Source organism: Nomascus leucogenys, unplaced genomic scaffold (assembly GCF_006542625.1).
Source record: "Nomascus leucogenys isolate Asia unplaced genomic scaffold, Asia_NLE_v1 Super-Scaffold_258, whole genome shotgun sequence".
NCBI lineage: Eukaryota > Metazoa > Chordata > Mammalia > Primates > Hylobatidae > Nomascus > Nomascus leucogenys.
In genome coordinates, this window is record NW_022095769.1 from 914,131 (window position 1) to 935,976 (window position 21,846).

The 21,846-nt window shown below is 56.6% G+C and overlaps 1 protein-coding gene across 2 annotated transcripts; it reads right to left on the bottom strand.

Annotated features, from left to right (window-relative positions):
• Positions 1-6,176: 6,176 nt before the first annotated feature.
• XYLT2 (xylosyltransferase 2) lies at positions 6,177-21,258 on the bottom strand. 2 transcript variants are annotated; one of them, XM_003281249.4, is made up of 11 exons: positions 21,029-21,258; positions 13,186-13,678; positions 12,726-12,901; positions 12,253-12,455; positions 11,726-11,806; positions 11,310-11,526; positions 11,046-11,222; positions 10,538-10,800; positions 10,060-10,255; positions 8,760-9,093; positions 6,177-7,340 (listed from the first exon to the last, which is right to left on the bottom strand). In XM_003281249.4, exons 1-11 carry the CDS (start codon positions 21,161-21,163, stop codon positions 7,018-7,020), a joined length of 2,598 nt encoding a protein of 865 aa, XP_003281297.1. In that variant the 5' UTR covers positions 21,164-21,258; the 3' UTR covers positions 6,177-7,017. The 2 variants fall into 2 exon arrangements, with proteins under 2 accessions (XP_003281297.1, XP_030663933.1); XM_030808073.1 differs by lacking the exon at positions 21,029-21,258 and adding an exon at positions 15,188-15,716 and having other exon boundaries at positions 6,865-7,340.
• Between the last annotated feature and the right edge of the window lie 588 nt (positions 21,259-21,846).

The window sequence follows — 21,846 nt, forward strand, 5'->3', positions numbered from 1 at the left end:
CTTGATTTATCTCAAACGATAAAACAGTAGCAAAGAATCTGGCTTCAGGAATACTCGGTGAGGGCTTAGAGTGGGCTGGGGTCAGGCCACTCTATTGTCATCCCAGCCAGGACCTTTAGAGGCTTGGCTTTGAGTGGAGGGGCCGGGAAGAAAATCTCATTTTGGATGGTCATTCCTGGCTGTTGGAGGTAGGTGGTGTTGGCTACAGCCCCAGAGAGGGGCCTGTTGGGTCCAGTAGCTTCCTTTCAGGGACTCTACTCTGCCCTGAAGGCAGGCACTCCAGGGATTGAGGTCAGAGAAGCCTCCCAGTTCTGGAGTTCTGCCTTGAACATGTCATCTTGTTTTCCCAGGACATGACCCTAGATTCCTCACCTCCTGCAGGTCCTTGGCAGAGGTGACCTGGGGTTTGTGGGGTTTACTTTGGCACCCTGTGTGGGGGCATCAGGTACCAAGGCCCAGCTGGGGTAGTCTTTAGGCAGGGGAGATTGATGGGGGCTGTCTCCACAGGCTCAGTGCTCTCCTTTCCAATCGCCTGGAGAAAGGGGAGGGGCAGGACAGAGGTGGTTGCTCCCTCCTACACTGTGGTGTTCCCCTGAGCAGGGCAGGTGGCTGCTTCCTGGGATGACTGAGTAGAGCCACAGCTGGCCAGTGGTGGAGGCAGTGACCTTATGGCTTCCTCATAGCTTGGTGGCAGCTGGAGAGATGGGAGAGCAAAGGCATTAGCCACTTTCTTGCCCTCCTCCCATATATGCAACACCCTTTTTTGGACTGTTGCTTTCTGCATCTCCCCTGGAGATGTTGGCTCCATGGAAACCCCTCTGGTTAGGCCTCCTTGGACTGGGGTCTGCACCATCTACACAAAGAGGTGAACTGGGGCCTCCAGTCATATCCTTGAGTTCTCCACTAGTGGTCCTTTTCCTGACTCCAGGGCCTCTAATTGGGTGTTGTGTGTTAAAATGCAATATGTGAAAAGCTCGGTTACCCAGGGCACCCAGGGCTGAGAAGGCTGGACATTCACCTCTCTGCAGGCCCGGATCCCGAAGCGCTGTGCAATCAGCTGGTGAATCTGCTGCTGCTGGTCCTTCTTTCGAACACTCTCATAGCTGGGTAGGCGAGCTGGCTGCCACAGGGGCAGCTGGTGGCTCCTGGGCAGCCCCACACAGAATACCTCACCCCCCTGGGAGTGGCCCTGTGACCAAGAAAAGCCAAGGGAGCCAGGGAGGCATGCACCAGTGTTATCCAGGTTCCGTCTGGGTCCTCTTCCCCAGAGCAAGCCTAAGTTCAGGGGTATTGCACTCCTCTCTGTCCTCCAAGAAGCCTCTCCAGTCTTCATCCCATCCTTCCCCTCCCCTGCATTCTTTTTAGTCCCCTTAACCACTCTAGGTCCCTTGCCTGGCTTCAGAACCCCAGCACACACTTCTTCCCCCATCCCAGGTGGCAGGCCCAGGGAGCCTCACTTGTATCCCCTGGGACTCTCGGCTCCTTTCCACTGGCTGGACCTCGGTGTGGCATCCCATGGTGCTGAAGTAGGGAGGCGGGCAGCCCTGGGATCATGAAGCACAACTCAAGGTGAAGCTCAGGGTCAGTGTGCAAGACAGCAGATTCCAAACCCTTTATTTCCCTCCATGCCCCTTTCTCCATCCCTTTAATCCTCTCCACCTGGGCCAAGGCACAAAGCTCAGACCCTGAGCATTTCTGAAATGCACTAGGGTGTAAAGAGAACCCACCCCTTTCTGGCCAGTAGCTCATTCTGTCACCGTCTGGTAGCCAGGTCTGATGACCTTTGGTGGGAGAGTCAGAGAAAACCACCTCCTGTCCCTACCCCTCCATCCTGTCTGGTGCCCAGTGTTGGGGGATGGTGTCAGAGACTGGGGGGCTGCAGCTCAGATTTTGTTTCCTTTCTATACAGGATGCCATATGGCACACTGTCCCTGGGGAGAGGACTGACAGTGCTGTAGTTGCCACTTACCCCCTTCCCCAGAAGTCGGGGCTCTGCACTTTCCCTTGGGAGCTGGAAAAAGACGTTGTCTTCACTGAGCAGCTCCTTGCACTGAGTTATGTTTAACAATGGTCAGGGAGGGGCCTAGTGTTATTAACCCTTTCCACACGGCTCCCCTGACTCAGAGGGAACCCAGGCTGGATGCTGCAGAGAAAGATTCCAAAGGCCCTTTCCTTTCCACACTGAACAATTGTTTCTCCTTGGCCACAGCACAGGTGCCCTTTTGTCAGGATTTGGGTCGGGAGTTGGGGGCATGAAGGCAAGGGGTTGGTGGGTCGGGGTGCTTACATATTGGCTGGGACTCCGGAAGAAGTGGCAGGCACAGAGGACCTGGCAGCACTGGGGGTCGCGCTGGTGCAGCAGCAGCAGCAGCAGCAGCAGGATGGCCATGATGAACACCGTGGATGAGGCTGCCCTCCCCCCAGAGGCACTGTCAGGGGGCAGCCTGGACCCAGCACGCGCAGGCCCATCTCCTCACCAGATTGGAATTCACTCCAGAAGCTGGTGTAGGAATGACCTGCCTGGGACTGATACCAGCTTGACAAGCAAGGCAAACTGAGGTGCAGGCAGCTCCCTTTTTGCTACAGCATCAAGTCCCTGGGGCAGAGATTTGTGAGGGGGAGTAGAGTAGTCCTGTCTTTTCCCTGCCTGCAGCCCAGGGGGTGATGTATGTAAGGGAGATTTTACAGAGACACAAAAGGAGGGGATGGAGCAGATACCCTGAGAAACTGGATATGAGGGGGCAGGAAAGGACCCAAGAGCCCAGCTCAACAGCCCCTAGTGCCCAGCCCCTCTTGTTACCAAAGATTGTGGCATCATAGGACCTGGCACAGGGAAGGGACCAGAGGGATCAAAGACCAGCCATGTGCAGCATACTTCTCAAGTCTTGGTTGGGGAGGGCTGTTGCTTGAGGTGACCCTATAGATGAAGAATCTGGGCTTTGCCTAGGTCAAGGGTGCCTCTGCCCCACCCCTGGGACACAGAATGGTGGTAGGTACTCACCGGTGGCCACAACTATGGCCAGGAGGCTGTTGTCCATGGTGATGTCTGCACACGGAGAAGCAGTGGCAGGGGATGCCAAGAAAGGGCATCAGCCTTGAGTGCAGCCAGCAGGGCCACAGGGCTGACACTCCCCGAGGTGCCACACCCCTCCCTGGGAACCCTGGCCCAGAGGAACAGCTTCATTCAGAGCAGGGGCATCTGTAAGCAGCTTTCCAGGCTCTCAGCCTCTCCTGCCTCTGCAGGCCTGGCAGCTATGAGGGTCCCGCTACAACCTTCAGAGCAGGGCTTGGGGGGAACAGGCCCTGCTTCTGCTGAACCTGACAGCCAGTGGGACTCCAACTCGCCCAGATCTCTGCACTTCTCAGTCCCAGATCCCTCCCAGCCCCACTGCCCACCTCCACTTCCCACTGGCTCAGATAACTGGGCTCTGGATGTTAATTGGCTGTCTTCTGGTCTTGGCTTCCACCTCTGACAGAACCGTGGTGTCCATGGTTGCCCTGGGAACCGGGTACGCCAGGCCATGAAATACAAAAGCGTCTCTGCCCAGGCTCTCCTCCTCCCTCCAAAGCAGTTATTGTGCAGCTCTGGGGGCCCAGCCTACCTTCACCCGCTCCCCACCCCCACTCTGTGTCCTGCTTGGCCCAAATCCTGATTTTGACCCCAGTGGCCTAGCCAGGAGTGGATTTCAAAGAAACCTCAAAAAACCCAAGACTCCAGGCTGAGCTAAACCTACAGAAAGGTGGGGGGTAGAGAACACTGTCTGCCAGAAACTCAGGCAGCAAAGCTGGGCTCTCACTCACCTCAGTGACCTGAACAGGGGAGAGAATGGGAGAGGAGCGCCTCCACCCCCAAACCTGCGCTCTGAACCTGTCAGGAGGAGTCCTGGAGCCAGGTCCTGGGTCCTGCAGTGCTTCCAATTCAGTGGGGCCAAGACAGGCCTGCCACAGTAGCAGGGGTGGGGTTACGCTTCCCTAGTTCTGCCTGCCTGCTTGTTAGAAAGGCCTGAGGAGCTTTAAAAGCATACCATTGTGGGTTGCCACCTTAGACCGTTAAATCAGAATCCTCTGTCAAGATCACGACTCACTTGAGTTGAAGAATGTAAACTCAAAATGTTTACAGCAGGTGACAATAATGGGGAACTACGACCTGACCTAATATGGTGGTGGAGAAGGACAGGGATGCAGCGAGTGCATGTCCTACCTAAGTTTTTTTTGTTTTTTGTTTTTTTTTTAAATGGTACTTTGAGGCAGGAGTAGTGGCTGATGCCTGTCATCCCAACACTTTGGGAGGTTGGAGCGGGAGGACTGCTTGAGGCCAGAAGTTTGAGACCAGCCTGGGCAACATGGAGAGACCCCTGTTAAATAAATAAATAAATAAATAATAAATAAATAAATAAATGCCAGGCATGATGGTGCACGTCTGTGACACTAGCTACTCAGGAGGATCACTTGAGCTCAGGAGGTCAAGGCTGCAGTGAGCTACGATCGTCATCGTGCCTGGACAACAGAGCCAGACCCTGTCTCTAAAAATACTACTACTACTACTACTTTGAAAACCGTTGTGCTAGCCTAACACAGCACAGCCATAGCCCAGGTTAAATCCACAGGCTAGTTTGTGAGCTCTTGGGCAGCAGAGTCTAAGTGTTCTAATATTTACTGCCTGTGCCTAATATGCTGAACCTAGTTATTAATTTTTCCTCTTTATTGAACTGAGAGTTGATATTGGGAAACAAAACCCACAACATTCTGGAGAACCAGGGTACAGCTTCAGATGTTCACTAAAACAGGAGCCAGAAAAAACGAATTATCTTAGCCTCTGAACCTAAGCACCCTTTCCTTCGAATTCTTGCCGTTAGCTCCTTCCTACTTACCTGCCCAGCCAGGCTCTTAAGCGAGCACGAGAGTGTAGTGACTGAGTGGCTCTGGAGGCTTCCTGCCTCTTTCTGAAGGCTGTTGCCACCATCTAATAGTTAGCTGTGACTTTGGGCTCATCATTTCACAGCTCTAAGCCTCAGTTTTCTGATCTGCTAAATGACGATAATAAAAATGCCTCCCTCCAAGAGTTGTAAGGATTGAGTTACTGCAGGCATGGTCAGCACCATGGCAGCTGACAAAAACCCCAATGCTGTTATCGGTTGGTTGCCAGGAGTGCCCCCTCCTGGCAACTAGGAGAACTTAACATGTGGCAGCCTGGGCAGGAATTTGTTCCCCAAGCTGAGCTCAGTGTGGCTGGCTGATGGGGTGACTTTAGAGGTCTAGAAACCTTCACCCTTGCTCCCACATTAAGCAAGCTGTGACGGACTGATACCGAGCTCTGGCTGACAATGGTAGGAGAGTGGGAGGGGGAGAAGAGGCTTGGGAAAGGGAGGGAGGATGGACAACCCTTTTCAACGTGAGTCCTAGGACTGTGACCAGAGACCTAGGCTGCTGCTGCTCCTGCCCCTAAAAGAAAAAGCTCCAATCATAACGACCAGGCCATGGCTGGGATTGCCTCTGTTGAAGGTGCCCCATGTGGCAGGGCCAGGCTTCTAAGATGGGCCCTGCTAAGGCCAAGGATAGAGAAGCCAGCATCTGCTGCAGCCTGGCCTGGTGGTGGGGGTGGGAGTGCTGGGTCAAGGCTCTCAAACTAAGCTCAGGTCCTGCTGGTCCCCTGGCCTGCTGGGTGGCAAAGAAGAAGTCTTCGAGCCTCTTTGGGCCTGTTTACCCCTCAGAAAAAGGAGCTGGATTAGATGTTTGTTTTTTGAGACAGAGTCTCACTCTGTCACCCAGGCTGGAGTGCAGTGGTGCAATTTTGGCTCACTGCAGCTTCAACCTCCTGCTTCAGCCTCCTGGGTAGCTGGGACTACAGATGTGTGCCACCAGGCCTGGCTAATTAGAAAAATTTTTTTTGTAGAGATGAGGTCTCACTGTGTTTCCCAGGCAGGTCCCAAACTCCTGGGCTGAGGCAATCTTCCTGCCTCAGTCTCCCAGTGTTGGGATTACAGGCGTGAACCCCTGCACCCAGGCTAGATGGGTTCTTGAGTCCCTTTTGGGTGGATTCTAAACTGTTCTTAATCTGGAGGAATGAGATCTTTACCTTCTCAAGGCTACCAAAGTACCAGCTAAGACTTCTGGAGAAGGCCCAATGAATGGTGATGGCTTCCTGACACCCAGGAGGAAAAACACAGAGCCCAGAGTAGACAGATAGAGATATATTTCTTCTGTTGCATATTTCAGACTTCACGCTGAGCTTCAGGCACAATTACTCCAGGTTCTTCTGGGTCTTGACAGAGTCTTCTTCCCATGCTGTTCGTGTGACCTCACTTCCAGTGCACACCTGGAAACTCTGCATAGATCTCAGTGGGCCCTGACCCTGCCTTTCCCATCCAGGGGCAGGGTATGCTGGAAAGCCCTGGAGCCAGCCCCACCCCACTTCTAGGGTCCCCTGGCTACAAAATAACTGTCCTGCTAGAGCCCAGCTCTGCAGTGCCCCCAATATCACCTGTTCTTCAGGCCTTAGAGCCTGGCAGGGCACTTGCAGCCCTGTGGAGCCTCAGCCACGAGCACCACAGGCCCAGGATGGGGGATGAGGCCCTGGAGAGCCAGGCAGGCCCAGCCTCATCCAGAACAATAGCAGGTGGGCTCAGCAAGCCCCTGCTCCCCACAGACACGGCCCACTTCCTGGGGCTGCTCTGAGCCCTATTGCACATCTTCTGTTATAGTTTCTCTCCCAACCACCCATTTTCCTTTTTAAATTAAAAAAAAAAAAAATTCAAACTAGAGAGGAAGGCGAGGAAGAGCTGGGTGTGGAATGCTGCTGGCGCCCTTCTCACGTTCCCGCCAGCCCTCTGATCCCCAACAGAGACATCAGCAGTAGTTCATACTGTGTCCACCTTCCCTGCCGTCTGTGTGGGTTCTTGATGGCTGAAATGGGTGTGCAGCCTGGGCCTCTGGTTCTTGCCTGTGGGAGGGGACACCCCTCCATTGTCTGTAAGGTGCAATTCCCTGGGTCCTCCACGGGTACTGGGTGGGGCCCTGCTACCTGAGTCGCCCGTCTGCTTTGACAGGCCCCAGCTCTGATTTAGGGTCGGGAGACAGAGAGCTCCAGCTGGTCAGTCTGCAGGGCTCCAGGGAGGGGCAGGGAGAGGGGCCTATGGCACACAGTCCAGCCACGGACCAGAAGCTGCTCAGTTCCCTGTCTGTCCAGGCCTCGAGCGCAGGGCCTGTGAGCTGTGTGTGCCGCTGGGCAGCCTCCTCCGCGAGCTCAGGCTGAGGCAGGTTCAGGATGCTACTCAGGCCCTGGAAACTCTGCTCCATGTACTCATTGTGGGGTGGCCCTGCGTGCAGCCAGCTGGCATCATCTGTGGGTGCAGAGCAGGCAGTAAGCACACCCCCCGCAACAGACTCCGTGGAGGCCAGACCCAGGAGTTGGGTCTGGGTACCCCAGTTCCTGTCACAGCCCTACTTCTGAGTCACAGCTTGCTGAGTGGGCTAATCCAAGGGACTTCTGTGCCTATAAAACGGAGTTTTATAAAATCAAGGCAGTAAGCCCTAGATTCCCAACTTTAGGATGCAGTAAAGCAGTGGGTTCAAGGCACTTTAGAAAAGAAGGAACAGTCTGGTTTGTGTCCCACACCCTTTCTTGACCATCATCGGTGGCTCCTGGAGCCTTCAGAAGCCTGTACTCGGGCACTTCAGCCCTTCATGCACAGACAACGGCCAGCTTCGTCTCCTTGGCTTAGAGCACCTCCTCTTTGTCCTTGAGGCGCAGCCCCTGTCCCTACCTGCTGTGCATTGTTGCCATTCTTCCCTTGACTGGGAGGTCCAGGTGTGCGGGGGACACAGCTTGCTTGCCCTGGATCTGCTGCAGCCCCACCAGCACCCCCTCCTCCTCTAGGGTACCCCACCTCTTAACCACCTTCTTGTGATAGGATGTGGTGGGGGAAGGAAACACCTACCAGCTGATCACGTCCTGCATACCGGCCACTTTCCCTCCAGAGGCTCATCCCTCATAGCTCCCGGGGGGAGTTACTTATACTAGGCCCTCCCTTGCAGGAAATTTGCCCAGCCTGTGTTTCTGTTCAGAGTCTGCTCCCTTAGCCTCAGCCAAGTGGGCAGAGAGCCACATGACCCTGCCAACCTGGCCAGACAGTGGACTGGGATAGCCAGTCAGATTTGCTGTCCCAAGAATGTGGAACCTGGGGACTAAAAGTCCCTGGTCAGTGTCTGTTGCACTGAGAGGCCACGGATGGGGAGCCAGAGCCTGAGGCCAATGCATAGAGACAGGACAGGATGACGAACAAGATGGCCCCAGAGAGATGGAGAAAGCACCTCTGGTTCACAGTGAGGCCTGAGACACTTCCTAGCTTTGTGAAGGAGACCTCTGCATTCTTCCAGTCTTCTCCCCTTTTTAACTCAAGCTAGGTTGAGTGGATTCGTGTTGCATGTACCAGGAGGTCCCTGATAGGTGTAGTATTCCAGCTTCACGTGCTAAGACTGAGGACCAGGAAGGCCCGGTAACTTCCAAGGACAAAAGGCCAATGAACTCGTCAGAGTTATGTTCCAAACCAAGTGTGCATGACTGTAAAGCTCCCCTTTCCACCACACTGCAGTGCAGGACCCTGCATGCTACAGGAAACAAGATGAAGGCCCCAGCCCTTCCATGCTTCCCTGACTCTAGGGATGGGAGTCAGCTCTGATGGTTGGCTTCTTGGGGTCACCTCTCTGGCGAGTCCTATTCTGTCTAGCTTCTGGGCCTCATTTGAGAACTGCATGCTTACCTTTCCTGAGAGGTAGTTTGCGGTTGAAGGTCAAGGGCAGCACAAGGAAGCGGGTCTCACCCAGCGGTTCCCAGAACTGAAGGAGTCGAACAGTCCAGGGCCCTGGCCGCAGGGGCCGGCTCAGTGGGGGCTTGTATTGCGTGACCTCAGTCTCCGTATCTACTGTGATGTCATAAGATGTGGCCACCACATAGGTTGGGTCGATCCAGACCACTGTGGCTGTGAGGTTGGGGCCCCGAGCCCAGCGCTGCACGGCCACAGGCTCGTCCAGCGGCCCCAATAACCCCCCAAAGTTCCGGAAAAGACGCTCTTTGGGGTCCCAATCAGTGCCAACCTGTAGAGAGAGAGGCAGCTGGGCGGGAGTGTGGGGGAAAGGTCCTTCTCCCTCCTCTGAAGCTGCCTCTCACTGTGTAATCTCAGGCCAGTCACTGTCTCTTTCTGGGTCTCAGTTTCCCCATCTACAAAATGAAGGGGTCAGACTAGGAGATCTTTAATATCTCTCCCAGCTCTGAGATTCGTTCTAGGCTTCCATTCTGACTGCTAGGCAGTGGAGGTCAGTCCCCCTTATTGGGGACAATACTGCAGGGATGAGGTTCAAAGTCCTGTCCACAGACCATTCCCACATGAAGCCAAAGCCTCTAAGAAAGAGACTATGAGGAGGGGCCAGGGTCGGTGGCTCGCACCTGTATTCCCAGCACTCTGGGAGGCCAAGGCGGGTGGATCACGAGGTCAGGAGATCGAGACCATCCTGGTCAACATGGTGAAACCCCGTCTCTACTAAAACTACAAAATAAAATTAGCCGGGCGTGGTGGCGCGCACCTGTAGTCCCAGCTACATGGGAGGCTGAGGTAGGAGAATCGCTTGAACCTGGGAGGCAGAGGTTACAGTGAGCTGAGATTGCACCACTGTGAGAGTGAGACTGTCTCAAAAAGGAAAAAAAAAAAAAAAAAAAAGAGAGAGACTATGAGGAGCCACTCAGAAGCATAGTTTCATGGCCCAACTCGAACGTCCCTGCCCCTCTAGGCGAAATCTCTGTAGTCTGGAAGATTGGGTTTGTGTTGTAGTGGAACTGATAATTCCCTCCCTGCTCCCTGCATGTCCTCTGCATACCCCAACCAGGAGGTGCTCCTCAGTGTGCACAGGCTCGGGGGTGACACAGGATGTCTGCATGGGGGCATCACCATGGGTGCCATGACTGTGAAAAAGAACCTTACCCCTCCCTTGGTGTCTGTCCCTCTCTTCCCATTACCCCAAGTCTGGGTGGGGATTGGGAGAAAGCAAGTGGGGGACCTGTCCCACCTCCAGACTCTGGAGCCGGCTGGCCTGGTCACTGCGCCCCAACAGCTTCAGCGACCCTTGGGGCATCAGCCACATCTCAAGCGTCTCTGCCGGCCCCTGGGCTGAGGGCTGCACCGCCTGCATCACCAGGTAGCCCTGGAAATGGTCGTCATAGAAATACAGGTGCACGCTGGACGGCAAGCCCCTGGGCTCAAACCTAAGGTGCCAGCAGGGAGAAAGGGAGATGCCATCAGCACACCTGACTTGGCCTGGAGTCCCAGGGAGGGGGCTCTGGGGAGTCCCACCCCAGGCACTTCCTTTCCCCAGATCTCACCCCCACAGCACCTGCATGCCTGGCTCTAGCCGTCTTTTCAGTATTTGCATTTTTCCCTGCTTCAGACTGGGGCCTTGTTGTGGGCAGGGGACGTCATTCTCTGGTTGGCCTCCCCCTAGGGCACCACACCCCGAGGGCCTGCTGTATGTCAGAAGGGGGTCTCACCTGCAGAGTGGGGTGCCCATTGGGGGTGCAGCAGTGGCGGCATGGTGCAGGCTGAGGCGGGCGAAGGCCGTGTAAGCAGTGAGCATGACATCACTGAGCCCACTGGGGCCATCAGCCGCGTCGTAGGTGTTCTCCCAGTAGGCCTTGAGGGCTGGTGTGCTGGGGGGGTAGCTGCCGTACAGGTGGAAGTCCAAGATTTCCAGCACCTCCTGGTTCACAGTCGACTCAAACTTCCGGGCGAAGAAGGTGGGTCTGGAGACTTGCTGGAGCGGGAGAGGCAAGGAGGGTGAAGGGCTCTGGAAGCCCCAGAGGGCATGGTGGGGCTGGCCCCTCAGCACTGCCTAGAGCTCAGCCTCCTGCGGCTTCTCCTGCTGCTGTTGTAGCCCCAGACCCCTGAGGGCTGCAGGCCGCAGCCCCCCAGATTCTCTGACTGGCCCACCCTGCCATTCTCTGGTGAAAAGCCGGGGGAGAAGACCTAGTCAGGGGCCTTGGGGCCTTGGGCAAGCACCTGCAGCCGGAGGAAGTCCTGTGGCTTGAAGTCGTTGGGGGAGCAGCCGCACCAGTCCACGATGTGCTTGTACTGGCACTTGCAGCCCAGCTTGCGGTTCCAGTTGGTGACCCGCAGGTTGTTGTCCACGAGGGTCTCACAGGCCAGGCTGTTCTCCAGCACCGTGTGGAAGAAGGACTGCAAGCAGCAAGGGAGGGTGGAAGGTGAGCTGCAGGCAGCCCAACCCACGCCCTCCCCGGCCTTCATGCCTGCTGGGCCACCCACCTCGGCTGGGAGCAGTGTGTATGTGTAGAACTGGCGTAGCTGGGCCACAAGTGGGTCATCTGTGTACACCACATACTCCACAAAGCTGCGTGTCAGCACGAACCAGTCAGAACCGCCATCCACCACAATGCCTGCTGGGATCTGCCGCTCGCCCAGGCGCCACATGTGTGAGTCGCACTCATGGAAGAGCCTGTCCAGGCCCTGTTTCTTGATGAACCTGCAGGCAGCAGAGAGGCCTTGGCTGGGGATCCTGCAGGGTGGGGTCTAAGCTCTTTCATCTGCCTGGCAACCAACACTCCTCAACCTGTGACTGGTGTGGAGGCTTTGAAACCCAGGGCTGAAGCCACAGAGCCCAACTGTGTGGGAGGGGTTGGGACAAGACTCTGGGGCCAGGGCCTCCTTCCCCACCCCCTCACCTGGAGTTGTCCCGGCCATGTGACTTGAGGAAATTCTTGTCCCGGTTCTTGGATAGGAATGCCACCAGCTCCTCATTGGTCCTGGTGAAGGAATGGGGTCACAGGCAGCCACATGAGATAGTTGCTCAGTCACTGACCCAGAGCAGACCTTCTGGCTTTTCTTCTCTCCCTGATTGCTGTCTGGCCATGTGCCCTACCCCTGGCTGATGTCTGGGGTGGTGAGCACCAGAGGCCCCTGAGGAAGACCACCCCATCCTTCCTCTGCCCTTTGCTGTCTGACCCAGCACACCAGGTACAGACCTCTGGCTCCTCCTCCCCCTCCCCATCTCCTATCATGCTCAATTCTCAGATCATCTTACACCAACCCCTCCCCTAAAACATGGCTGGGGCCCAGGGGCCCATGTCTGAGCAGGGCGGATCCCAGAGTTACACTATGGGGCAGAGAAGGTCCACCAAAGCCCTCCAACCCCAGGTGCCTAGACAGGGGTCCCCTCCCATCCAGAGGACTCAGAGCCCCATCCCCACACCTGGTTGGGTAGTCAGTGGCACTGAGGTTGATGAAGAAGTCCCAGGCCCAGCCAGGCACCTCTAGCAGGTCCCGCATGCTCCGCAGGTACATCCTCAGGAGGCTGGCTCCGCCCCAGATGGTAACCATGCGCCAGGGTGTCACCCGCACATTATCATAGCGCTGGGCCAGCTCCACCACCTCCCGGTGCAGGTAGTTGGAACGCTGGTGGGGAGGAGACACTCAGATAGCCCCCAGTGTTATCGCCATCCCCACTCCCACTCCAGGACAGAGTGAAGGGACACAAGACAAGGAAAGCACAGGGCAGGGCTCCAGCCCCTAACCGGCTAAGCTGGCTCGTGCTGCCACCCCCCATTCAGGGCCTCAGTTTCCCTCTCTAGGCTACCTGGGCCAGGTCAGAGACCCTGTCTGTCTGCAACCTTCTGTTTCTTCTCTGCTCATCCCAGACCCCTTGGCCTCCCCCCACCACAGTACCTTGTCCACATGGATGTAAAAGAAGTGCTGCTCGTGATAGACGGCCTTGAGGAGACGCTTCAGCTGGCGGATGGCACGGCCGTGAACCACCAGCATGTAGGCGATTCGCACCGGGGGGCCATCCATGGGCTGCTGTGCTCGGCTCTCATCCCACTGGCTGCCAGGGCTCATCTTCCCTGAGAGCAGAGGACAGGCGTTGGCGAGGCCCACCCTAGGTCACAGGGTGGGGGTAAGATGGGAAGAGGGAGCTGCCTGCCTTCCAAAGAAGCCTAGACTTGGAGCCCTATGCTCCTGGGTCCCCACTCTGCCTCTGCCACTTAGCAAGTACACTGGATGAAGACTTAGGCAGGGAGGTAGGATCCCCTTGGCTCTTTCTTCCTCAGAGAGATAGGGGTGAGGATCCGGGCCATGCCACTCCCTGCCCCGGCCTGGGAAGGGCTGGAGCACCCCTGTCCCTCACCAGTCAGCTGACAGTGCCGGGGCACAGCCTTGGGCATGAGGCTCCCAGCCTGGTGCAGGCACACCACATTGGCAATCTCCTGCTGGCACTGCTTGGTGCTGGCCCGGGCCAATGCAGACAGCGCGTCCTTGCCCACGATCTCGCACTTGGGGGTGAAGCCGTTGTCCGTGGGCTGGGGGGCACCCTCCACGCTCCCTGTATCTCCGTGTGGTGGGAAGCCGGCTGCCCCTACCAGCGCCTCCCCAGCTGCTGCCCCACTCAGGTTCTGGCGGCCTGGGGCTTCTGGGGGTGGGGCAGGTGGAACCCGCCGGCTGGCTCTCTGCCGGCTGGTTACTGCCCGTACCACCTTGGCCACGGGCACTCCTGGGCTCTCAGCACGGCCCCGCCAGCGCCCATGCCTTCTGCCTGCGCTGCCCCGTCGCCCTGCTGAACTGTCTGTGTCCTTGGAACCCTCGCCAGGGTCCAGTGGCCGTGGCTTCCTCTGCCTTCCTTTCTGTAAGAGAGATGCAGACATATCACTGGGGCAGCCCCTCACCTCCTCCTGCTCCTTGAGTTCCATCTTGGTTGGGGGCACCCTCAGACCTAGATGTTCCTGCCCACCTTTTACCCAAAGAAGTGCTTTTCACCTAAAGGTGTAAAGGACTCCGCACAATCAGCACCACCATGGGAGCGCCTCCTGGGCCAGCCACTGAGGGAGCACTGGTCCTCCCTCCATCATACCAACACCCCCATCCCCCACTGGCTCTCAGATTACATGGCACTGTGCTTGGTTTTCTGTTCTGGACTCAGATACCACTTTCTTTTTCAGCAGATGTTAAAATAAATATCCATGTGTGTCCCAAGGGAAGGGTGCAAAGACCCCACCAAGGGTACAAGTGTCCACCTAAGACCCAGCACTCCCACCGAGGGCTGGAAGGAGACAGTGGTCTTCAGAAGACTCTGACTTCCAGATGAATCCAAAGCATTTCCATATGGGAAGACTGAGGCCACCTCACAGTGAAGGAGGAGTGCCCATGGGGGATGATGGAGCTGAAGCCTGAGACCCCAATCCTGCTTAGGTCCTCTAGGAAGCAGATCAAGACAGAGTCAGAGTGCATGAGATTCACTGCGGGTACCCCTGTGAATGATGGGGCAGGAGCCGGCAGGGAAAGCCTTTGGACGGCAAAGGAGACGGCCATGCAAGGAGAGGGGCAAGAAGAGCGTCCGCCTCCAGCACAGCCTCGAGGAAGTCCTGGCCAGCTCCTGGGAAAACTCCAGCACATGTACTGCCTGGAGCTGGTGAGCCCTGAGCCACCTCCACACTCAGTCCCTGGCTTGAAAGCTGAGGCAGGGCCTGAAGGTGCCCACAGCTGGAGGCTGTCACCTCGCTGCATGTGCAGCAGGTTCTCCCTTGAAGGGATCCCTGCAGCAGGGCGCCTCCACCGCTGCTGCGCCCCTGCTTCCTGGCTCTAAGTGCTCTGGTACCTGCTGCCTCTCCTCAAATCCAGGCACTTCCCTAGATGGCCTGGTGGGGACTGAACAGCATGTCCAGCCACCTCCTCCTCTGTTCCCCCATCTTACCTGCCCTGCCTGACCAAATCCCATCCATCCTTTCAGATCCAGCTCCAAGGCCCCTGGCATGCAGCCATTCCATTTGCCCTGCAGTGGAATGGGCTGGGCTCCAAGGCCCTGGATGTTCCTCTAGTAGTGAACTCCTTGATGAGAGACATGTCAGCTCCATCTCTCCAGGGCCCAGCAGAGCAGCTGGCATACACGGACACCTAGCTGGTGTCTGGTGGATGAGATGTAGAATGGACGGAGGAACAGGGGCCACCATGTGAACACTCTAGAGTCTCTAGGGCTCTGGGCCTAGCTCTGCCAACTCACCAGCAGTTCCCTAACTTCTCTGAGCATGCTCCCTCAGCTGTAAGGAGGAGTAACAACAATATGAGACACTGCAGCTAGGGAGAGCCGTCCCCAGCCTTGTAAACCCTCTCCCACGGGCCTTCCCCTCCATGCTCACAAGTTCTCCAGGACTAAGTCCTCTTCTTTCTTGGCCTTTCAGCGGCATGACTTAATGGACCACTCTGTCTTGCTTGAAGCGCCCTCCGCATTTGCTTTCCAGGATACCCACCTGGCTTTTCTCCTCTCTTCACTGCCACTCCTTATGGTCTTCTTGGTGCTTCCTTGTCTCCCAGGGCACATCTGGGGGCCCTTCCTGTCCTAGCACCTTCACTTCCTAAGTGATCTTCAGTTGCTGGGTCTCTAAACTCCATCCCCACCCCCAGATTGATCTCTCTGGCCTGGATAGCTCGCTTGAACCTTCAGGCATTTAACCACCAGCCCCCTTGACATCTCACGTGGGAGCTCGATAGACCTCTCAAGGCCACAAGCCCAAAAGTACCTCCTGCTCTTGGTCCCCAACCTGCTCCTACTTCATCTTCCCCATATCAGTTAATGACATCTCCATCCTTCAGGATGCTCAGGCCAAAAACTTTTGGGAATCATTTTTTTTTTCTTTTAGATAGTCTTGCTCTGTTGCCCAGGCTGGAGTGCAGTGGTGCAATCTTGGTTCACTGCAACCTCTGCCTCCTGGGTTCAAGTGATTCTCCTGCCTCAGCCTCCCGAGTAGCTGGGACTACAGGCACATGCCACCACACCTGGCTAGTTTTTGTATTTTTAATAGAGATGGGGTTTCACCAAGTTGGCCAGGCTGGTCTTGAACTCCTGACCTTGTGATCCACCTGCCTTGGCCTCCCAAAGTGCTGGGATTACAGATGTGAGCCACCGTGCCCAGCCAGGAGTCATCTTTGACTCTCTTTCCCTCATACCCCACATCCACTCCATCAGTAAATCCCATCGGGGCCACCTTCAGAATACATCTGGAATCAAATCCCTTCTCAATACCTCCCTCACTATCCCTGCCTGGATTCCCTGGTCTTCCAGCTCCTACTCTTGTTCCCCTAAATTCTGTTCTCATCACAGCAGCTGGTGTTTCTGTTACAACTCTTAAAATCCCATTTCACCACTCCCCTGCTCCAAACCTCCAGTGGCTTCCCCTCTTAGGATAAAAACCAAGGCCCTTACAGGAGCCTACAGAGGCTCCATGAGCTGTCTGGATGCCCCCTTCTCCACCCAGGCCTCTGACCTCATCTGGGAATTTGTCATGCTCATTCTCCTGCAGCCACAGTGGCTTTCTCTGCATCCCCTCATGCCCCCCCAGCACTCCTGGCTCCAACCCTTGCACCCACTATCCCCTGTGCCTGGCACACCCTCCCCCAGATAGCCCCACTGCTCACACTCCTTGCCTCCTTCAATTCTTTGTTCAGATGGCATCTTCTCAGTAGGGCCACCCTGACCACTGGATTTACAGTGCCAGCCCTCCCTCCTCCTCTGCTTTTTCCCATAGCACAATATTTCCTCTCATCCTACTATTTATTTATACTGTTTTTTTTTAATTTGTCTTTTTCCTCAGAAGATTGTAAGTTCCCCAAGGGCAGGGCTTTTTTGCTGTTTTGTTCACTGACATAGTCCTAGCGCCTAGGAGAGTATCTGGCTGTAGTACACACTCAGTAAGTGTTTGTTTTTCTGAGACAGTCTCACTCTATTGCTCAGGCTGGAGTGCAGTGGTGCAATCTCGGCTCACTCCAACCTCTGCCTCCTGGGTTCAAGCGATTCTTGTGCCTCAGCCTCCCACGTAGCTGGGATTACAGGTGCGCACCACCATGCCTGGCTAATTTTTTATATTTTTAGTAGAGACAGGGTTTCACCATGTTGGCCAGGCTGGTCTCAAACTCCTGACCTCAAGTGATCCACAATCCTCGGCCTCCCAAAGTGCTGGGATTATAGGCCTGAGCCACTGTGCCTGGCCTTAGTATTTGTTGAATGAATGAATGAATGAATGCAAAGCTTTTGGCATAGGCACAGCATTCAATAAGTACTGCTACTTTTTTTTTTTTTTTTTTTTATAGACAGAGTCTCACTCTGTTGCCCAGGCTGAAGTGCAGTAGCATGATCTCAGCTCACTGCAACCTGTGCCTCCCAGGTTCAAGTGATTCTCGTGCCTCAGCCTCCCAAGTAGCTGGGATTACAGGTATGTGCCACCATGCCCGACAACTTTTTGTATTTTTAGTAAAGACCGGGCTTCACCATATTGGCCAGGCTGGTTGGTCTCAAACTCCTGACCTCAAGTGATCTCCCCGCCTCAGCCTCCCAAAGTGCTGGGATTACAGGCGTGAGCCACCATACCTGGCCCAATGCTGCCCTTTATCATTATGATTACTCAGATGGGAGGAGGAAATAGTCAAACGTGAAGTCAAGAGAGGCCCAAGATCCTGGACATCTTGGACTCGGCTGGGTTGGGTTCTCTGTGCTCCTCACCTCCCCAGGACTTCCCCCAACCCCTGCACACCCTACCCACTAGTAGTTTGGGCACATCAGGAACCTCATGCTGTCAGGCTGACAGCCACCTTCAGGCCAGAGCCCCATCCCTACATCCATGCCCTCTGTGCCTAGCACCCAGCCAGCCTTCCAATCTTTTTATTTTATTCATTTTAATAGAGATACAGTCTCGCTATGTTATCTAAGCTGGTCTCGAACTCCTGGGCTCAAGTGCGTCTCCCATCTTGGCCTCCCAAAGTGCTGAGATTATAGGCATGAGCCACAGTGCCCGGTTGCCCTCTGATCTCTTAAAGGTGGCCAGTGGGAGCTGGGGGCGCCCATTCCCATCCGAGAAGAGATACCTGCAAGAGGAGGCAGCAGACCCTATTCTCTACCCACATTGGGGAGGGCACCACAGGCTGGGGAATCCCTAGGAAAGGTAAATGCAGCCCCACTGAGCTGAGTGTGCATCAGCCTGGTGACATGTGACCTGGCCACAGAGCAAGCAGAGAAAGACATTCCCAAGCTTAGGTGGGTAGAGATGGCAGAGAGCTGTAGGCTCTCCGAGTGGAAGCCAGTATCAGTGAGTTAGGTAGCTGTTCAGGAGGGTAGGGCATGAGGCACGGGGCGAGGTTGGCTGTGGTGGGGGCCAGGATGTGGGAGGAGATGGGCATGTTGGTCCCTGCACTGCAGTGGGAGCTGGCTGACCCTGAGAATGACAATCCCAGACGAGGCTGGGGGATGAGGAGGCAGCAGTGAGGGATCAGAGAGGCCCTGGTGGGCAGTCAGCCCCCACCTACATCCCTTCCAGGCATGTCCAAGGAGCATCATCATCACAGCCCCAGCCTTGTGCCCCTCACAGGCTGCCCCCAGCAGCCCCTGAGGTTGGGAGCCCTTCTGATGGCTGAGGGTGGGGAATGGTCCTCTGACTTCTAGCTGGGATACATTCTGGCCTCAGAGGCTCCTTCCTCTCCTCCAAGGAGGCAATTAAAATCCTCTGCCACTTCCTGGCTCTGTAGCTCCACCTTAGAATCCTCCTCTGAGTCACAGAAAGGGTGAACACAGAAATGCTCTCCCCATACCCCACCTCCTTTGACTTCTCGGGCTGCATTTAAAACAAGTGGTGAGATGTTGTTTGTGGAAGCTTTGGAAACTATCGAGTGGCTCTCTGGAGGTTAGTGACCATCCCTGGGATCCACTCTCAACCTCTCCATAGATGGGCAGAGCGCACGTCTTAAATGCACACTGAATCCTGTGCTGCTTAAACCCCTTCAGTGCTCTCCCACTGCACTTAGAATAAAACCCTTGCCCCTTGCTGTGGTCCTTTCAGCCGCACAGGATGGAACCGTCTTCCAGGGAAAGCACCACACTCTCCTGTCCATTCCTCAAGGGTGCCCAGCTAAGGCCATTCTCCTCAGGCCTTCTGCCTGAATTCTCCTGCCCACCTCTTCCTGTGAGAAGCCTTTCCTGAACCCCTGATCTAACCCAACCCCTTTGTAATTCTATTAAATTCCTTTTCACTGTCTGTTTCTCTCTGTAGATTACCTGTCCATGAGGGCAGAGACCTCATCTATTTTATTTTTGTATCCCCAGTATTAGCACAGTATCTAGTACAAAGTAGGACTTCATACCTATTTGTGGAATGAATGAATGAATGAATCGTATTCCCAATGCACAGTGCTGGGATAATAAGAGTTATTTATTTACTGACAGCTGAGCATGTGCCAGGAACTCCTGCAAGTGCTTCACAGGCATCATTTTCACTTAATCTTTATAATCACCCAACACGGGAGGTGCCATTATTATCCCCATCTTGAGGAGGGATACTGGTAAAGATAAGGGAGGAGGCAAAGTGATTTGCTGGTGGTCTTCTCAGGGTCAGAGCTGGAAGAGAGTGGTGAAGTGGGCGGTCCAGCTTCAACACTCACCTTCCCATGCACCCCGTTATGCTGCCTGGCAACCCAGAGTCAGGTGAGGGAGCAGCTGAGGGGGTCCAAGCAGCAATGGGTGCCTGGACCGCACAAGCTTTTTCAAACATTCCAGTCCAGGATTCCCCTATTCATTCAGCCAGGAAGCTGGAGGAGGAGGTGGTGGGGGATGGGGGCAGTAGCCCAGAGTGGTCACATATTCCAGGGTCAGAGGGCTCCCTAACTGCCTTGGCAGCCCATTCCATCTTGGAATGTCCCATCTGCCCAAAGAGTCTTCTTACACTGGGCCTGAAACACTCTCCTACTTGCTCATCCTACTTATAGGTCCACATCCCCGAGGATGTCACGGAGCCAGCCCTGCCCCCGCCCTCACCTCCTTTTGGAGTTACGGTCTCATGTGACTCTGTTCCAGCCCCCGTCACCATCCCACCCTCTGGGTTCTCCCAAAAAAAGGCAAGGGCAGCTCTTCTGTCTCCACACCAGGCCTTCCAGACTGGCGAGATGCGGTAAGGGGTCGCAGGTATCGGGGCTTGCCGGAGAACAGCAGCAGACAGAGTCTCTGACCCGGAGCCCTGGAGGCAGCAGAACAGGGGCGCTGGGGGCAGGGAGGCCCTGACCTCCGGGCGACAGCTTAGGGCTGTGGTGTGGCCTGTCCTCTCCATCTCCGCAGCACGAACCCAGACCCAATGGACCCTTCCTCACCACACCGCTGAGGTGTCTGAGCATCCAGCTGAAACCACATCAGGGAAGAGGAAGAAAGACCCTCGAGGCAGGGACCTGGGGGCTGAGACGGCTGTTGGTTGCCCCTGCTCTACAGCTGGGGCTCTGTTACAGTCCCCATTCCCTTAGAGCCAGAGGGCCCCCTCCCTAATTCCCTAAGGTCCTAAGGCCAACTCACCAGCTCAGTTCCTCCTCCCCCTGCCCTCCGGAGACCCATCCAGTTCTTCAAACCCACAGCTGAGAAAGCCACACCTCGGGAAGACTCCAGTTCTCTCCCTCGGGGTCACTCCCTGTTCCTTCAGTTCCCGGGTACACACTTTGTCCCAGGCCTGAATTCCACCCCCGAGCTCCCCTTCCTCACCGGCCGCTGCCCCTCGGGCTCAGCTGGGGAAGGACGCCCCGAGTCCCTTGGCCCCACTCCTCCGCCCATGGCGCGCATATCCCCGCCCCCTCCCAACTTCAGAAAGTTTGGCCTGGGGCTCCCCACCTCCGAGCAGGTTCGGGCCCAGCCCCGCCTCCCAGCCCCGCTCGCCGCGCCTGACCTTCATCGCTCCCTTGGCCGGAGATCACCCCAGCATGACCTGCTCCTCCCGTCCGACTCCCAATCCACCAGGGCCCGGGTCTCCAGGTCACGCACTGCCCCCGCGCGCAGTTCCCTAGGCCTGCGGGAGAAGGGAGTGCCGGGGGCCGGATGCTCCGCTCTGGGCGACCGCCGGCGCCCCGCACGCACGCACGCGGCCCTTGCCCCACTTCCCCGGCTGGGGCCGCCCGCAGCCCCGCCAGGACCCCGCGCGCCCCCGCGCCCGGCCTGCCCACCCGCCCGGCCGTCGGAGCACCTCGCCCGCCTCGTCCTCCTCCAGGCCGCTGAAGCTCCACACCATCAGGCCCTGTAGCAGCAGGATGGCCAGCGCCGTGGCAATCGCCAGCTTGTAGCGCCGCACCAGCTTCTGCACTCGCGCGCTCGCCACCATCTTCCTGCCCCGGACGCGGGGCGCGCGCCCAGCCCTGCAACCCGGCCGCGAGCGCGCGCACGGGCGCGGGGCTGAGCCGCCCCCCCGCCCAGGGAGGCGGGCCGGGCGCGCGCCGGGACGGGGCCGGGGGCGGGGCCTGCGGGGCCAAAGCACCGCGCCCCGCAGGCTGGGGGTGGAGCCGGGGCTCGCAACACCTTCCGCCCCGGCAGCCGCGGGCGTGGGCCTGAGCGCGTGCCTTCTGCGCTTGTGTCTCTGCCGGTGCCCCTGGCTCCCACATGGGCTCCCCTCCACCTGGACGGCGAGCGCCTGGTGCTGAGGAGTGGAGGGTCTGCGGCACAACCTCTCTTGCCTGGTGTCGGGGGTCGTGGGCGAATTCAGTCCTACGCGGGTAAGCTCTCGGTCCCGGGGGCCCAGGGCTCCCAGAGACGCCGCCTTGGGAGAGGGCGTGTGACAGCCACAGGCCTCTGCTTAAAAACCTGGAGGCCGCACCTGCGGGGCAAAGTCTAACCCCTTGACTGGCATCAGAGAGCCTTCACGAATCCTCCTTTCCGCTCTGCGCTCATCCTAAGCATCCTCAGGCCGCTCCCAGAGTCGTGGTTCTCAAACTACTCTAGCGTGTGTCGGAGTCTCTTGGAGGTCTTGATAAAACAGATTTTTAGTGCCCCTCCTCCCTCCCCCAGAGT

Coding starts and splice junctions, on each gene's coding strand:
- XYLT2 (XM_003281249.4), bottom strand. CDS start 21,163: ATGGTGGCGAGCGCGCGAGTGCAGAAGCTGGTGCGGCGCTACAAGCTG. Junction 13,679..21,028: donor AGGAGGACGAGGCGGGCGAG/GTGCTCCGACGG, acceptor TCTCTCTTACAG/AAAGGAAGGCAGAGGAAGCC. Junction 12,902..13,185: donor CCGGCACTGTCAGCTGACTG/GTGAGGGACAGG, acceptor CTCTGCTCTCAG/GGAAGATGAGCCCTGGCAGC.